Source organism: Archocentrus centrarchus, chromosome 20, assembly GCF_007364275.1.
Source record: "Archocentrus centrarchus isolate MPI-CPG fArcCen1 chromosome 20, fArcCen1, whole genome shotgun sequence".
Lineage (NCBI taxonomy): Eukaryota > Metazoa > Chordata > Actinopteri > Cichliformes > Cichlidae > Archocentrus > Archocentrus centrarchus.
The window spans coordinates 26,673,293-26,691,002 of record NC_044365.1 but is presented as its reverse complement, the minus strand read 5'-3'; the positions used below and the strand labels follow the sequence as shown (position 1 = coordinate 26,691,002).

At 41.6% G+C, this 17,710-nt stretch overlaps 1 protein-coding gene across 3 annotated transcripts in view; it reads left to right on the top strand.

Moving 5' to 3' along the window:
* The first annotated feature begins 761 nt into the window (after window positions 1-761).
* Window positions 762-17,710, top strand: part of arfgef1 (ADP-ribosylation factor guanine nucleotide-exchange factor 1 (brefeldin A-inhibited)) — a 53,355-nt gene continuing 36,406 nt past the window's right edge. For all 3 annotated transcript variants that reach the window (XM_030755994.1, XM_030755995.1, XM_030755992.1), the window contains exon 1: window positions 762-1,067. In XM_030755994.1, coding sequence (XP_030611854.1) covers window positions 944-1,067 — 124 coding nt within the window. In that variant the 5' untranslated portion in view covers window positions 762-943. The remainder of the gene's footprint in view (window positions 1,068-17,710) is intronic.

Here is a 17,710-nt window from a genome sequence, read left to right as displayed (position 1 = left end):
TACCTGACGTGTTTGTATAACTCCGGTTGGTGTGCGGAACCTTTCTTTTGTTACTGTTTTCTGTACCCCTACCTTTGGTTTTCTGGGACAACTCGTTTATAAGGAGCAGTTTCGCGTATTACTCCCCCTCCCCCTTTTCCTGTGGCATTGGTGAGTGAAAGTTTAGTGATCGTAAATCCAACTGTAGTTGACAATAATGTCTTTGTGTGTTTTGTTTGTATAGTATGGGGGCTTAAAGCGATCATCGCTAACTGGAGAATAATGTTTTATTACTGTGTTGTCAGCAAATAAACGGAGATTCCCTCCAAAACACGTCGGTGGTCCGATCATCATTTTCCAACACAAAGTCTAATCTGGCCTTCCTGTTTTTGAGCATAACCTGTGGTTTGCAGTTTGCTGTAAACTCTGTGCATTTCCATTTTTTCCATTGTTGATTTGGACACTTCTTAATTAATTCTTCTTAATCTTGAGCCTTTGAGAATGGGGGACTGTGTATAAAAAAAACAATAATAATAAAAGATGCAATTTTTAAACAGTTAATGCAAAACAAAGCTGAATCAAAGCTCAAAGTCTCCACTTTGATTTCAAATACAAAACTACAAAAAAAAAAAAAAAATGCGTCTTTGTCCAACAAATTATGTGCGTGCGTGAATGTGCAGGGCAAGCTCAGCGGTAGGGCCGCTCTCCCCTCTCTCTCCCCACTCCCTGCTGCCTCACTGCGGCCGCTCTCAAACGTACGTGACGTCGCTTCCTCTCTCCAACATGGCGCAGGAGGCAGGTCGTTAATGGCAATCTGAGGGATTTACCCCACCTTCTGTGTTTATTTATGTTTGTCTGTTAGGGGCTCTGCGGCTGACATTTCTAAAGGAATACATCTCTATTCGAGGAGGCTGCAGCCCCCCCTTTGGGACCAGGCACACCTCGCTCCAAATTCCGGTGCGACATGTTTGAGGGCAAAAAGACGAAAAACATGTTCCTTACACGAGCTTTGGAAAAGATCCTGGCCGACAAGGAGGTGAAAAAGGCTCACCATTCCCAGTTGCGCAAAGCCTGCGAGGTGGCACTAGGTGAGTTGTGTTGTTTTTAGCGTCAAGTTGTTGCTGTCTTGGACTCATTGATTTAGACACGTCATGCACCCTTTCACTTATTAACCGGTTCTCAATAACAATGTCGCAGTGTTTAGCAAAACACTGTGTTTTTCATTCATTACAGGCTGGCTCTGACTGCGGTCTTACTGTCTTACGTTAGATTTCAGCAAAAACCTGTATTTAATTGACGTGGCACGGGCTCCGTGGAAATGATTCCGTTTAAAACACGGAAATGGTGCAGGAGGGGTGGGTGTTTGCAACACTGAAGCGATGCTGCGAAACTAGTAGCGATGTGAGAACAGGCCGGACATCATAGAGAAAACAAAGTTGTTTAAGGCTGTGTTTCCCTTAGTCATCACCCTAGCACGCAAGTACAATCTGTACATTCATGGAGCGTAAACTGTGGTTATCTGAACTACCTGATTTCACCCTAAGAAGGTGAGATGTTTGCGAGTCTTCCTGGTACAGAGTGGCCGTTCTCGGTCAGTACAGGAAGGGACCGAAGACATATTTGTCTTTTTTATTAGAGCTATTATTTATTAACCTTTTACTCGGGGGGGGGCTCCTCTCCTCTGTGATATTTTAAACCCAGACGACGAAGTCGACTTGGCGACAAGCATGAGGTGATGGTTGTCAGGAGCACCTTTATGCTAGGAATCGTGTCATTTCTCCGGGAAAAAAATGGTGATGTTTTCCGGTCAGTACAAAAATAAAATTACAATCAGAAGAGTTCATACTAACCGAAAGGGAGAATGCCTAAATACAGTCTATTAATGTTTAATAAATTATAAATTTTGAGCTTTCTGTTCTTATAAATGTCTTTTTTTTTCGTAATAAAACCAAGGTTATTCGGCCTGCCATCTAAATAACTCCGCTTTTACTTTGAAATCGACGTCACAGGACGTCCGTTTGACGCTCGGCTGCAGCTGCGAGCTTAACGAAAGTTTGGTAGGAGGTGTATCTTGGGGAAACATGACCTTAGGGTGTTTATTAGTGATAATCTCATTTTTAAAACGTTATTGGCCAAACGGAAATTCCTCAAGTAAAACGTTTTTTCCAAATCCTGGAGTTAAAAATTGCTCTCTGGCTTTGAGCAAGCCAGGGTTTGGGTTTTTTTTTTTTTTAATTTGTATGTATGTGTGTGTGTGTGTGTGTGTGGTAATATGACACAGCCAGAGAAACAATGAGTCCTGTTGTGGAGCAGCCAAACATCCTACCTGTCCCAACAGTGCTGCCTTTATCAACCCGTGCAGCTGCTGAAGGCTTTTGTAGCGGTCCATAGGCTAGATACATGCAGCATATTTATTTAGGCTTTGCTATGGTATTTTATGAAGCCAACCCACCCACACAAATTATATAGTTTTAATTTTTACATTTTTTTTAGTCCATATAGAAACGAGATGGTCTGAATTCAGAATAGGAAGCTCTGTGTAGCGTGGCTTTAAAGCAAACACACAGAATTTGCATGCTGCTGTTCCTGTGATTGGTGGACAGTCAATATTGTTCCTCTATCTGAGAAAATAGGGAGCTTAAGGACTTGATCTGACGATATCATCAGTTGGTACTGTTTGTCCCTTGCTTCTGATTTCCCTGCTTACCTCAAGGATTTGATTGAAATGCAGGCGTTACAGCTGTGAGACAGAAAAGAAGCATAAACCATTTATAGTTTACATGGGCTGTGCTTAGTCATAAGCCAGTAAAGTCGTCGTGGCTGCTGGCTGTTTTGTAGCATCTTAGCAGCTGGATTTGTTTACTGAAATATGATGTCTATGCACTGAATTCTACTTTAGGCTGTGCTTTACCTTTAAAAAAAAAAAAAAAAAAAAAAAAAAGCAGTATTAGCCACACAGTCAGTGGCAGTGGGTCTTCTCTAAAATGTATAAATGAATTAATATAAAATCTTTTAACTTGCCAGTGAAGCTGTACACAGGCTCTGTGAAATAAGGATCTCTGCAATAAGCGCAGTTGTAGCGGTGATGCAGTAGTGTATCAAAAACAACTGGGTGACCCAGTATACTGATTGACTTACATAATCCCCTTTAGCTCTTGGAGCTCTGAGACATCTCTGAGAAAGTGCCTGTGCCACACTTTCCTCTCTGCTGTCACTGAAAGTCTTCCTGTTTTACATCGGCTCTATTAAATACCAGTTATTTACAGCATTTTCTGTCTACAGCAAGAGGTATCAGGAAGGAGCTAAAATGATTAGGCTACCTTTGCCAACCAGTCCATCTTCATAGCTCCCAAAGTGAAGTTCCTCCTGGATCATCAGTGTCACTCAGCAGTTCACAAAAAGTATATCATCTCAGTTTCTCACACTCTCCAAAGTGCAGCTTTAGCAGGTCCCTATTATCTTTGGATCATACTGTCGGTTTCTTTGAGAGGCGCTGTCTGATGGTAAAGACAGACACTCAAAATATCAAAGGCCCTTAGACTGTATCTGCACACTACCTCTTTGAACTCAGCACGGGCTTTGGTTCATTGTTGTCGCAAGTTGCTTTTTTTTTTTTTTTTTAATGTGATTGGATCTAGTTGGTTTTATTGTTTGTAAATCCAACCTCCTCTTTCCCTTGAGAAGCTCTTATGGCCTATCAGCTGGTGAAAGACTGGTAATGTGAATCTGCAGAGCAGTCTAAACCAGGGGGCTCTCTTCACGCCTCAGTGCTAAGAGGAGGGAGCACTTGTTTCCACCTGAGCAGTTGAGTCCCGCTGAGCACAATGCTCATTATCTCTCCCCTTAGGGTGTATGATCTGAGGGTCAGCTGCAGAGGTCACAGGAAACTTGTTGCAGCTGCACTCCTACGGAGCTACCTGGAAAGGAGAAGAGACACAGAAACACTGATTGAGTCAGGGATTTAAGTTTTTGTTTTGTTTTGTGGATACAAAAAGGAGAAAATATGGTCATATTTTGAGTAGAGCTCGACTAGTATTGGGCCTTTGGGTTTTGTTTTTTGTTTTCTGTTTTCTAAGGAGTTAAAATGATATTGCTAAATTGACTCATATGCCTCGCATTAATGAAAGGCAACCTACCCTGAAGACCCTGCCTTACTCACCGCTGCCTTCTCAACTGTGGTGCTACATGTGCTGTAGACAGGGCTGAGAAACAACATTGGAGTCCAAATTATGCAGTCCATGTTTTCTATATCTGTCATAGACCTCATATTACTCTATTTTTGAGAGAGATATTCTTGTCAACTGTTGTCAGCTTGCTTTCTGTAAAGTGCTGATTATTTGGGTGATATTCATTAAATATGAATGCAACATGGGGTGGATACAAAAAAACCCAAAGCAATTTCCATAAATCATTATCTAGGTACTATATTTACATGGGCTGCAGGCTCGTGGGATGCTTTAATAGTAAGGTTTGTTTTCGTGGATTGGTTCAGTAGTGCCTGTCTCCTCCCTGGATTTCAAAAAGTTGGTGATTTTTGTTCTGTGTTTTGTCATGCTGACTTTTCTAGTTTGGCAGTGCTGCTGTGACTCCCAGATTGTTAGCTAAGTCTATTTAAAAGAAATGAAAACTCATAATTTTTGAGTCTAAAGACATTTGGTTCTTTTGTTCAGTCATGTTAAAAATACCATTCGATCTGTTGATGGAGAAAGGCTTCTTAGCGATATCTTTGCTTTCCTTAACTGCTCCTCCGGCACTTTATGGTTAATAATCGCTTAATAATCAATCTTCCAAAAGAAACGTGCTTAATATTTAGCAGAAGTCCTGTGTTACTTAAAACCATCTAACATCTATAGTTTTTAAAAAATTCTTTCAACACTTAATCATTACCTCCTCTTATTGAAATAAAGTTCAACACAATTAGGAAGCAATTCCTGCCTATTCACTGCATTTTTGCTCCGGTACAAGCTTTAATTTGGACCTAACAAACAGAAACCATTTCCTGAAAGCTTCAGCCAATGCCACTTTATTTGCAGCTTTACTGTGGCAAATATTTTCCCTGTCCAAGGTCAAAAGAACCTTGAATAAAGCTGTAAACAGGGACAAAATCAGCAAGAGTTTACAGGCTGTTCTTTTGCACAGAGCTCAAGGCCACTGCCTGCACCGGCTACCTTCTCTTCAGAGCTGGCAGGGAAGCCAGTGAGACAAATGCACCTCTGATCATTAAGATTGGTGAGCACATGCTCCTCTGTGATAAGCTGCGCCATAGTCGCCACATGCTCAACCATGATAAGCACCAGGTTATAAATGGTGCTGTCTGTTAATTGGGCTTTTTACCGTGACACCCCAAAGACCTCACGCAGCCTTCCCAGGATATGAAGCGCAGGAACTCGAGGCTGCTGTTGGGGCAAGCCTTGAACGTTTGTGCTCCTGCAAAATAACAAACATTAACTTGCATACTTGACAACCTTTTACCGGCATCTTTCATTCTCCTCATGAAAATTTAGTAACCCAGAAGTTGAAGGGAGCCAGTTTACTTCTGATTTCTGTGCAGCTGAGGCACGCCAAGAAACCTGCCGATGACGCCGGCAGGCATCGGGGGATGAGAAAGTCTAAATGAGGGGAGCGATGGCAGCTGTCAGCTTACTTTTTATGTCACTTTTATTTGTCAAGGTGCTCTAAATGTTCGTGCCACTGAATGCGTTATCCTGGGGCTGTTTGAGCCTAACTAGAAGCTGATTATATATGTGCAGCTCAGGTCAAATTCTTAAAAGTAAGAAAATTATCAGTATAAAAATAATGCATCTTGGAGTTCTAAAAGGTCTGAGATGACCTCTGGACTTGCATAGATTTTTTTTCTTTTCCTGTAAAAGTACTATTAAGAGTCCATCAAAAATTTCCAAAATCCAAGGTGACATCTTCAGTGTGTTTGTTTTACTCAAGCAACACTTCAAAATCCAAGGATATTTAGTTCACAGTTAAAAAAAAACAAAAAAAACCCCAGCTGTTATCCTACTTGAATTTAGACTGTAGTGCATGTGTACAGTCAAGTTTCCTCCTTTGTGGGCCTAAGGAAAGGCCCCATGCCCGGTTGTATGTCTCATTTCCACCCCTCCAGACCAAAGGCAGATGCAAAAGCTCCTTGTAACCTCAGAGGTTGACTGGTGTTCAGATAACGAGCAGTGGAGTAGTTAACATTGAATGAGCCTATTCTCGCTCTGAAAGCATAAATAATCCTTTTATCTGTGCAGTGGAGACTGTTTAGAATTTAGAAAGGAGAGTCCTCCTCACACTTTATTTCTTGTTATTCTTACACTGATATGCCCATACATAATACATTATTTCTTTCCACTGATGCCTCCTTCAGTCCTGGGACAGGTGATAAATTAATTATAGCCTTCTGCAAACGGATGAGCCAAATGAAGAGAAACCCTCCTCCCTCTGTGTTGCTTTCTGTTTTGTCTTACAGGACTTACCTTAATCAGTTATCTGTATTAATTTGCTACTGAGCAAATTGTGCACCACAGTTATTTTGTGTGTGTGTGTTTCAGTTTGGAGCCATATCAGTGTTTGTGGGGACTATAATATAGTTCAAATTATAAATAAATTCAGTGTGAGCAGACATGCAGGCAGGTAACCAGCTGTGTGCCATTGTTTTTAGCCCTGAAAGTCTGTGAGTTGAGTACCCTGTTACTCTTAATTTAGATCTGGGTGTAGTTTATATTGTGGTATGCTGAGCTTATAGAGCTGTCCATTTGTCTACATAGTTAAGTAGTCACATAGTAGATTGCAGAGATTGACTAGGAGCAAAACGGCCATGCAACAGAGGTCCCTTAACTGGATGAACTGGATGCCACATCGTGGCAACAAGGCTGACAAATGAATACAACAAGGAAATGCAAAAAAAACTGCAGTTCCTCTAATGGCCACTTGAGGCTGACTCCATAAGCAGAAATAGAAATGTTTGCGGCCTGGGACATAAGACAGCTTTGCTTTCTGTATCGAATTTATTCCTTCATGACAGTTGTGCATAGGGGGATTTTATTTATTTGTTTAAATAATTCACCAGTCAAAATTTTTCTGAGGCTAAAAGTTTGGGCATAGCAAATGTAGAGGCAGACGCAGCAACTGCCACCACTAGCTGTCAGCTGTATGCTTCACTCCCACAATTCGAGACACTGAAGTGGACCCTTGTTTGTGGTGTTCCTGTATTTCAGAGCATTTCTGATGAAATTATCTGACAAATAATATTGATTTCTGTGTGGTTAACTAATACCCCATCAAAGAAGTTTTGCCCCGTTTTAGCTCAGTAAAATTCTGCCATTTCTAGTGATGGACTCAGTCTGTGGATATGCATTGCTAACCGAGCTTGCTATTGCTGACTGATAATGTAGCATTTCACCGTTTTTGTGCAGATGTGGTCATCGCTGACTCCGAAAACACAAGTAGTAAAAAAACAAAATGGTAAAATTCAGGTGCCTGTGACTGCATCCATTTGTTTTCTATACAGTGTAGGCTACTGATTTCCATAGTATTGATCTGTGTTGAGTTTTACATGCAAGCCAGACATTTAGCACTAGCTTCACCTGATCATTCTATTAATAGTAAAGCACACAACAAATGTGTGCTGCTGATGAAGCTTGTCTTGAAATGATGAAGAAGAAACGCAGTCGCTATTGTGCGTTAGTCTAGCTTGCAAGCTTGGACTTACTGAATGGAGTAAAAATTTAACAGCAACTTGACATCATTCCAAATGAATGGTGTTTGAAAGGGACAGTTGTATTAAATTGCACTACCAAAGGGTACATATCTTATATCCATTTTCAAAGGCTATGCAGGACAGTGGGAGGCTTTAGATAAAGTAGTAGTGTGCAGTAGAAGTTAGCAGCATGTATCTTCATGCCAGCTCTCAAATGTCAGGTGACGTCAGAGGGGAATTTCAAGCTTCTGTTTTCACAAATAAGTCCAACTTGTGCCATAATACATACAACATCACTGTTCTAATGAAGTCTCACACATAGCTTGTGAGTGAACTTTTACATCACTGTTTTCTCCTCAGCATGGCAGGGCTGGTAGTAGACGACCGGTGTACTTACAAAAAGGAGTTGTGTTTATCTTCCGTAGGTTCACTGTTTGTCTCCAGATTCTGCAGCCTGCACATTAATAATAACCCATTTTTTAAAGGAAAGAATGTGCATTTCATACAGTTAGATAGAAGAGTGCCGCATAATGTGTCCGTCCACAGTGGAATTATTAAAGATGCATTAATTTCAATAACAAAGCCAACAGCTGAGTAATCAAGACCTTGTGGAGGCAGAGCACTTTGGGACTTTTTGGCTACAAAATTAGAGCCTTGATTCAGCCATGGGAGTGAGACTAGTGATTAGAAGGGCTTATGCAAGTGCGAGTGAGTGAGTGGGTTGGTGGGACACGCATACACATGGATGTAAAGCGCACATGCACGCATGCGCAAACGCATAAGTGCACACATGATTAGGTAGCCCAGACAACCTCTGGCAGTCTTTCCTTCTTCCACAGCAAATGTAATTACTGCTGTGCAACCTTTCCTTTCATTGTGAACAACAGAAATGTCAGAGGTCTGATTTTTCTCAGGCTTTCCTCCGTGGTCACAGCTTCCCCATGTTTACCTACACAACAGTTTATCCTTTGATTGGCCAAATATACTGGGTTAGTGTGATCTTCTGTTATGTGTGTGGACATATGCTTATAAACTAGCCTTAAACGCCTTTTGCTGATTAACGAATACACCAGGGATGTAATCATGACAGGCTGGTTGCGACCATGATTGTTATTGGGTTAAAAGCAGTCAGACCGAAATGAATGTTACCTGATCACTGCGTATGGTGTGGTTAGTGCCAACTGCGGGATCCATGCCAAATGCAGATGGGCTCTAAAGTCTCTGAAATGGAAATGGTGCTGCAGGAGGCGGATGCCCTTTGTCACTCTCCAGCTCCTTTCTCAGGTGATAGAAACTGAGTCAGAGGCTAACCTCTAACCTCTCGTATATGCATATGCATGTGTATGTGTAGTGACTGTTGCGGTCCCCGTATGAAGAAGTGTTGTGTTATCATAATGCAGATTTGTGACCCAACCAAAGGGCAGGAATTGATTAGGCTGCAGTGAAATTCTTAACATTGTCTCCCTTTCTTACATCTTTCTTTCTTATGTCTGTGGTACAGACAAACAAAAATGTGTCTGATCACAGCCTTAAAATGATACCAAGCCTATTATACTGTGGTGGCAGCTTTATAAAACGGCAACACAATGCTTGTATTGCCCATGGACAAAAAAGATTAATAATCATAGCGCTGATAAAAAGCAGGTTTATTAAGCTTAGTTTCTTTGGAAGCCAGCCTCGTCCTTGCCTCTGCTTCCTCTCGCTTTCTCCCTTTTCTCTCCTCACTTTGTGTCTGAAGCCACCGTCCCCTCCCAGCGAGCTGTTTTCTAGCTGCTTGTCTTGTGACGTGTTGCAGAGCATCTCCAGAGAGCTGCCTGTTTATCTCCCTCCCTCCCACCAGTGTAGCAGCCGTGTGCAGACTCTGCTGTGTCTTAATTGATGAAATGTTAGAGGTCTCATGAGATTTTTTTTATTCTTTTTTTTTTTTTTTGGTGCGAACCCATGCGCATTAAACTGAATTTGATTGTTATTCTGTCCATGAACTTTATGCTGGCAAAATGTCTACTTATTGAATTAGTGTTGATCCAGCAGCTTTAATCAGCAAAGATCTATTTGCCCAGGTGAACACATCTTCTCAGGGCTGTCACTGAATCGCTCTCCCTGCTGTGTACACTGCTGTTGCCGTCAGTGATAATGAGCGAATCCAGCAGCAGGACAACCAGACTGCAACATTTTGGAGACGTACAGCACACTGGAAGTTTTATTTCTGTATTTGTTTTCGCTCCAAGCCTCCTTCCACAGATGTCCATGTACAGTATACTAGCAGCCTTTGCAAAACACAATGTCAGTGACATATCGTAACAAAATTTTACATTTGGTCTTATTTTGGCAGTTTGCAACGAGAGGAGCTGCACATTTATAAACATGGAAAAAAAAAAAAAAGAATCTAATGTTTACCACAGCCACACAGCTAAACTGGCTACTAGAGCTGAACATTTTGCAGGCTCACTGAGTCGCAAAAAGTTATTGAAATTCAAGGCAGACCCCTTTTTGTGTGTACTTTATTTGCACCACCTGCTGCAACCTTTTTTTCTCTAACACTGGGATGGTAGTTGACCTTCTTGGGATGGGCAGCTTCTTTGCCTCACAGCCCAACCTTTTATCCATATTTAGATTAAATGTAGGTAAATAAATTCTTTCAATACTTTAAATTACAATCTAAGGCTTCCTTTCAGATAATCATTATCATATATACTTGCAGCAAAAGGGACCGATGGCATTAGATGTGCTTTTGCACAACACACCTTGCATGCACCCAAACACACACGAGGAGGCCTTAGGATGTGTGATTCCAGTGTCAGCGGTCCCGGTGAGTTGTCAGTCCTGTGGCGGACAGTCCTAGCAGAGTGCTGTACTGCTGGCTGAGGAATGCTTTGTCACGGCACTCAGGCAGGGTGGTGCACGGGAAGAGGGAGACTCAAGTCTGCAAGTAGCTCCCGGCAGCAGTGAGAGACGGGGGGAGCAGGTTGTTCTGTCTGCCTCAAGAAGCAGCTTTGGACTTTGATGTGTTGTATGATGAAAGCGGGCTGCCATTCTGCTTGTGTTAGTGGACATTGTGTCTTCTACAGTGCATCACGCATTATATAGCCGGACCCACTAGTACATGTAGTACACTTTTAGCTTCGGTGCCGGCTTCTGTGAATATTTAAGCACATCTTTTGTTTACATTCACCCAGAAACACAAACTGTAGTGGTTTTTACCCCATTCGGGATTTTAAACTGGCAACCCCCCTCGCAATCCCACTGCTAACCTTTGGCTCAGGGCTTCCAAATACTTCCCATGCTGATTCATCAGCCTTATCTGTTATGGCTGCCTATTTGCATTCTAAGTGGCTGACTGCACTATTGTGTAGTTGATATCTAAGCCGTGATCGGCTTTTGCTGTAGCTCAGTGTAAGTGTGATTGAAAGGGATCACTGATAATCCCCTTTGAAACACATATTATATAAAGCACAACAGGAACCTGTCTTAGTTCACTGTCAGGTTCAGCACTTGAGTGTGATGTTGGTGTCTTTCTTTTTACATCAGGCTGTGCTTATCCTAGCATCTCAGTCAGGCACTGCCTCTTGATGCTACGAGGCTTTCATCTGTCAGACTGTTGGCTATTAGCTGCTCATATTATTACTTTTATATATGGCTCACATCCTAATAACACATACACCATGCCTTGCAAGCTCTTTTCACATAAGTGCATTATTTTAGTAGGGCTGTAAGGCTGTCAGGGGTGGAATGTGGCTGTTTTGTGTGAGCTGACTTCAGGCTGTGGCGCTGAAGCTCAAGTCTCTTCATGATGTCATCGTCTCATGTATTTTTCACACATGGTCTTGATGTGTTGGTGTCACATATCAGGCTTTAGTTCACTGAGGGACATCGGCAGAAAGAAGTCAGTACGCTCTGTGAAATGTAAATAAAAACTATATTTTGCAGATCATTTAAACCCCAGATTTAATCAATCTTGTTTGGAAGCAGAGCCGTAAATTTGCTTTTATGAATCCGCTAAGGCTAAAATATCCCAGGATTTTGTTGTCTTCAGTAGGCACAGAGAGATGCGGTGATATATGTGGTTATAAGTGAGATATAAATCATGTTGTAATGCTCAGTAGCACTGACTCGGCAGCTTGCATTGGTGCCGTGATATGTAAACTAGCTAGGGTTGCAGAAGTGAATGTTTTCTGAATTTCAGGAAGTTTTTTTATTTACCCATCAGGAGGCTGTTAATATTGTAGGTGCAGCAGTATGATTTTATTGTGGGGAAGTACCTGATGTGTGTGTGTGTGTGTGTGTGTGTGTGTGTGTGTGTGTGTGTGTGTGTGTGTGTGTGTGTGTGTGTGTGTGTGTGTGTGTGTGTGTGTTTTTACGCGCACGCATCCATAAGTATTCATGAATGCCCATTTGATAGTCTTGCTAGCACTCAGAAGTGCCCCTCTACCCACTCTTGCCTTTATACAGGTGTGGAGCGACTGCATTCACTCCAGAGTAGAGTGGAGCGATGATTAGCCAGCTTTTCACTGACCCTCTCTGCAGCTTAGAGACAGCTTTTTGGTGGGGGATACTTCAATAAATGACAGCCTTAGGGTATACGGGCTCGCTCTAAAGTATCTGGGCTAAACTTTTGATAGGAGTGTCAGGGTTAGCGGGACTGTGTGAACGCAGGTTCTCAGACTACCAACTCCTTTTCAGGAGTAGCCCTATGTGATAATACACCAGAGGGAAGCATATTTCTATACGTAGTTGACCCACTTGTCTTTGGATGATGAAAGAAACGTGTACTGTGGGCCTAAAAAGACACACTCCAAGGGGGGGATTTGGCATGCAGACATTATTGCTCATTTAAGTCTTAATGTTTGGATCTGGGTCAAAGTCAGGGTAAGAGTGAAAAGAGAGAAAAAAGTTGGTGGAGCTCTTCAAGGCTTTTTGTTGACTTGTGATGTGGGTGATAGCAGTGGAGAGCTGGACAGCTCCCTGTGGTGCACCTTTGTCAGTGTATGTAAGCCATAAGACACCTATTACAGATACATTAAGACACCTGTTATGGATTACTAAGAGCTGCCTGCCAGTTATACAGCTGTAATCCTGGTACAGCAAAATAAAGAATAAGTAAGAACCTCAAGCAATTTATTTTCATTAATAATGTTTATAATACACATGAAATAGTTTCCTCTTCAGTTTCTTTTTGTCACTTTAGACAAATGGGCCAGCTTTAATTTACCTTTTCTTCATTTTGACTTCCTAAAACTGCTCTTTTTAAGACGTAATAGAAGAATAATGACCTTGAGGAGATGAATTTTGCTCTTTGGGGCAGTCTGATTTTGAAGTTTTAGTTGCAGAGTTTCAAAGTTTTACTAGTTAACCCACATAAACCCCTTTAGTGGACTTCTGCTCTTCATGTGTACTCATTAGATTGAAATGTGGTGAGCCATTTGGCTTTATCTGCATCACTGTCATCCTGCGTGACAGCAGTGTGGAGGAGGTTTTACCCACTGCGCTAAACAACTACTGCTTCTGCTGTTTCCCTGTTGATTGTAGCGGAGCCCTGGGACAAACTAGTGCGCAGAGAACTTTAGCTGCTGACCTTGAAGATAAAGTAAATCAAGAGTGAGCCTTGATAAATAAGTCACAAAGGGCTCACTTCTCTTAGCTTATGATAGCAAACTAAAGTTTGGAGCTATTTAATGTGTACGGGCTCCTTTAGAAAGTTTGGTCTATTGGACACATACAGCCCAGTTTGATTTCCAGTGGGACAGACCATTAAAACCATTACATAACCAATAACCTTTTTTTTTTTTAACTTCATTTCACTGTGGGGGAAAAAAATACATCCTAAATATGTTTATATGGAATGAAACTTTCCATTGGCAAGATAGGCTCTAAAAGCTTGAAAGAAACCTTTTTTTTTTTTTTTTTTTTTTTCCGGCTTCAACAGTGTGCCGTAGTTTTTTCCACATTAATTTGATCTTCTGTCATCATAGAAACACTACTGTTGCAAATAAAAGAAATACGATGGTTTTGGTCATTCTATTGGGTAGGGCAGGCAAGTCTCTTTGCGGGTAAAAAGGCTGTAAAACTGGCAATGAAACTGAAAGTTCGGGTAAGCACTCATGACGACTTCAACGCAATATTTCAAATACAGTAAAAAGTGCAAAATGATGTCCTCGTACTCTGCAGTTTTCACACTTTGCAAGGCCATCCAGTTGGCTCGATCGGACCCTTTGGCTCTTTCTGGCCAGTGTTTTTATTTATTTCGTCCACTAAATGAAACTTTTTTTTTTTTTTTTTTTTTTTTTTTTAACTCGTACCTCTTGGCCACAAAGTATTCCTGAGCTCCTGCGCCTGTGAGTCTTCAGGCTGTTTTTGATTTTCAGACCATAGATTAGACTGCGATCAGTGATTTGTGATGTCTCTCCTTGTCAGTGTTTTGCCCTTTACATACCAAGTTAATTCAGTTCAGCATTCAAGGAAAGAAACTATTACATCATGACTCAGTTGGTAAAAATAGAGAACAATTAATAAGTGTTTTTAGTGTGGTTTAGTGCTGCTCTCTTGTCTTTGCCCACTTCCTACCATGCCTCATATGATTGCATATATTTTGCTTTGAAACCTGTAGCCGGCAGAGCAGTCGTAATTTTCCTTAACTTTAATTTGCAAGTCATGTCTGCCCAGTCCCAGGAGTGTCCAGCACTTGTGTAGCTCATCATTATCTCCACCAACCGCCGTTGCTATGGTTTCAGTGCTCAAATCCTGGGGTGACAGTTTCTCGTCAATGCTCCTGATGCATGGAGCTAATTATTCGATGGTTACATACGCAGTCAATATGACAATCCCCACCCCTCCTCTCAAAATGACTGCTCGTGTGCCGCTGACTGTCTGCTTGTTTGACTTCTCTGTGCATTTGCATAAATCTGATAAAGGCTCAAGCAATCGCTTGACGTGAAGCTAATATTGAAAGCGGAATAGCCAGGGGTCAGCGCTTTTCTAATTTCACACATCCCCGTAAAAGCGGCCTCTAGAGTCTTGCTGGGATTTTAGTGTCATGCACTACAGACTTGCAGAATTGCACAGACAGTAGGCAATCATACAGCTTTTTCTTACACTGTGGCATGCACCTGATATGACTCTGATGTTTGACTGGGTGTATTTCCAGAGATAAAAGATCCTACTGCAATTTCTCAGGAGATAATTCATCAAAAAAAAAAAAAAATGAGGGCCAACCTCAGGACACAACACAGTGGTGAATATACAGTCAGTGGCCACTTGCACTGAATTACACTACAAAAGGGTGCGTGACTTGTATCAGTTTTCAAAGGTACCATGTAGCAGAAGTTAGCAGCGTATGCCAGTTCTTAAATGTCAGTTGATGTCAGAGGGGAATTTCACATTTGTGTTTTCAGAAACATGTCTTTTCAGAAACTTACATCCACCACATCTCAAAGGTGCGCTACTCTGGAGGCCGTTTGAGCACAGTCAGATTCAAGAAACCAGTTTGAGATGATTTGAGCTTGGTGACATGGTGCATTATCCTGCTGGAAGCAGCCAGCAGAAGATGGGTACACTGTGGTTGTAAAGGAATGAACACGGTCAGCAACAGTCCTCAGGTAGCCTGTGAGGTTTAACCAATTCTCATTTGGTACTAAGGGGCCCAAAATGTGCCAAGAAAATATCCCCCAGACCATTACACCGCCAGCAGATAGGATGGATCCATACTTTCATGTTGTTTACACCAAATTCTGACCCTACCATCTGAATGTCACAGCAGAAATTGAGACTCATCAGACCAGGAAACCTTTTTCCAATCTTCTGTTGTCTAGTTTTGGTGAGCCCATCTGAATTGTAGCCTCAGCGTCCTGTTCTTAACTGACAGGAGTGGTACCCGGTGTGGTCTTCTGCTGCTGTAGCCCATTTGCTCCATGGTTCGGCGTGTTGTGTGTTCAGAGGTGCTCTTCTGCAAATCTTGGTCGTGAGTTATGAGTGGTTATTTGACTTACTGTTCCTTCCTAGTATCAGCTCAGTCCAGCCATTCTCCTCTGACCTCTGGCATCAACAAGGCATTTTCTCCTAGAGACCTGCCAGCAAGTGGATATTTTCTCTTTTTCGGATCATTCTCGTGATTCTCATGAATGTAGATGGGTCAGTAAGCAACAGTTTAGATTATTTCTAGTTATCTGGGGTTTTTTTTTTTTTTTTTTTTTTTTTTGGGCTTCATCCTCTTTTCAGTGTTGTGTTAAAGAGACAAATACATCAATTTGCTGTGTTTGCATGAAGCCAAGATAACCCCCATATTTTTACTACTACTGCAGTTCCTAAGTGTTAAATTATACCATCTAAACCAAATGAGCAAGAACAAAATATAGATCAATAAATAATATAATTTATTAATTATACCTGTTTTTTAAATAAAAAAAAAGCAAACAAATATTTGCTGTTTGTAGCTTCTAAAATTTGCATATGAGCCGTTTTCCTTTTATAACTATTGTCAATTTTGGTTTATTTGGGTTCTCTTGAACATCAAAAGCATGTTAAGGAAATCTCATTAGGATTTGAGGTTCATTGAATAAACAGACAGTTATGGCAAAAGTTAATCTACAGTATAGACTTTTACATTTTTCTCAATTTAAAGTCAGTGCAACACTGCAGTGAAAGCCCCCCACCCACCCACTGTGTAATACACAGGTTACAGCACTGAACTGAAAAATAGGTAACTTGGACGCAGGGGCCGCGATCCTGCTCTGTCTGCTGCAGAATAAAGACATTATGAGATGAGAAAAGATGATCTTTGCTTGGATCTTATGTCAAATTCGAGTCCACGTGGACAAAAGGCCCATGGACCAGTTGTGACTGCATGCAACAGATGTGTAAATTAGCATCAGACAGTTCAGAAAATCTTCCTCTCCTGAGTTCCACAAAGTGTTAAGTACTAAATATTCTCAACAAGTGGATTTCTTTGAAAGGAGCCGTTAGCCTTCCAGCGGTGAAATAATTGAGCTGTCATTGCGTTACTGGGGTTTTTCCCAATCATCGCAGGCTCGTGCAATTCTGCGAGGACTCTGCCGATTGCCACTGTGTTTTTAAAAGCTTGGTTATTGAAAGCTCCCTTTAATGTCTAGTAGCAATTGGCCTCTCTTCCGCTCTCTCTCTATTTCTGTCTCAGCTTCTCTCTCATCCCTCCCTCTGTGTGTCTGCCTCTCTTGTTTTTCTGCTCTTCTGTGTCAGTGCTCAGCAAGTTCATACAACTGCTTTCATGCCTGGAGATCTGTGAAATAAACACAAATGTTGGCCTGGCTCACGGACACAGCGCGGAGTGAATAATGATTACATTTTTTGGGGACTGTGCTGCAGCTGAGGCGATACAGAAACCAGTCTCCTCTCTGGTTGCTGTTGGGGACATAAAACAAGACCGTCACCATGACGAAACAAGTGCATTCATGCAGGAAAAAACAAGCTGCACACTGAATGCATCAACTTAAATATTTTTAATGTGGATGTATTTGAAAAGTCACTCTGTTGATGCACTAAGGCTGCGAATGGGTCTGATATGCGCAGCTGTACTGTGTGTTGGGGGTTTTCCTCACTCTGACTGAACCTTTGGGAGGGTGAACACATGAACTCGATTTGTCTGTGTCAGTAAAGGCACCGTGTGTTTTATTTGACACAAATCTAAGCATTTTGCTGTTATTTTTGAACTGGTTTAATTTTATTACACTAAAATTAATTTTCTTTTGGCTGAAACTTCGTTGGAGGGTGCCAGCATTTCCTCTGTGGAGGTAATTGATGGCTGCACATAGATGTCAGCTTCCTAAAAGGTTCTGAATAACACTTGAGTGTTTAATCTGATAAGCTTAAAGCGGACCTATTATTCTAATTTCCAGTTCCATATTTTTATTCTTGGACTCATGATTTACAGTTCAAAATAATCCTTATTTAACCTTTAACCTGCCCTGGTGGAGCACCTCTCTTCACCCTGAAACAAGCTGTTTTAGTTCCTTTTTGTGTCGCCTGCCGACAGGCAGGGAGACACTTTGGGATCACTTTTCCATTGTC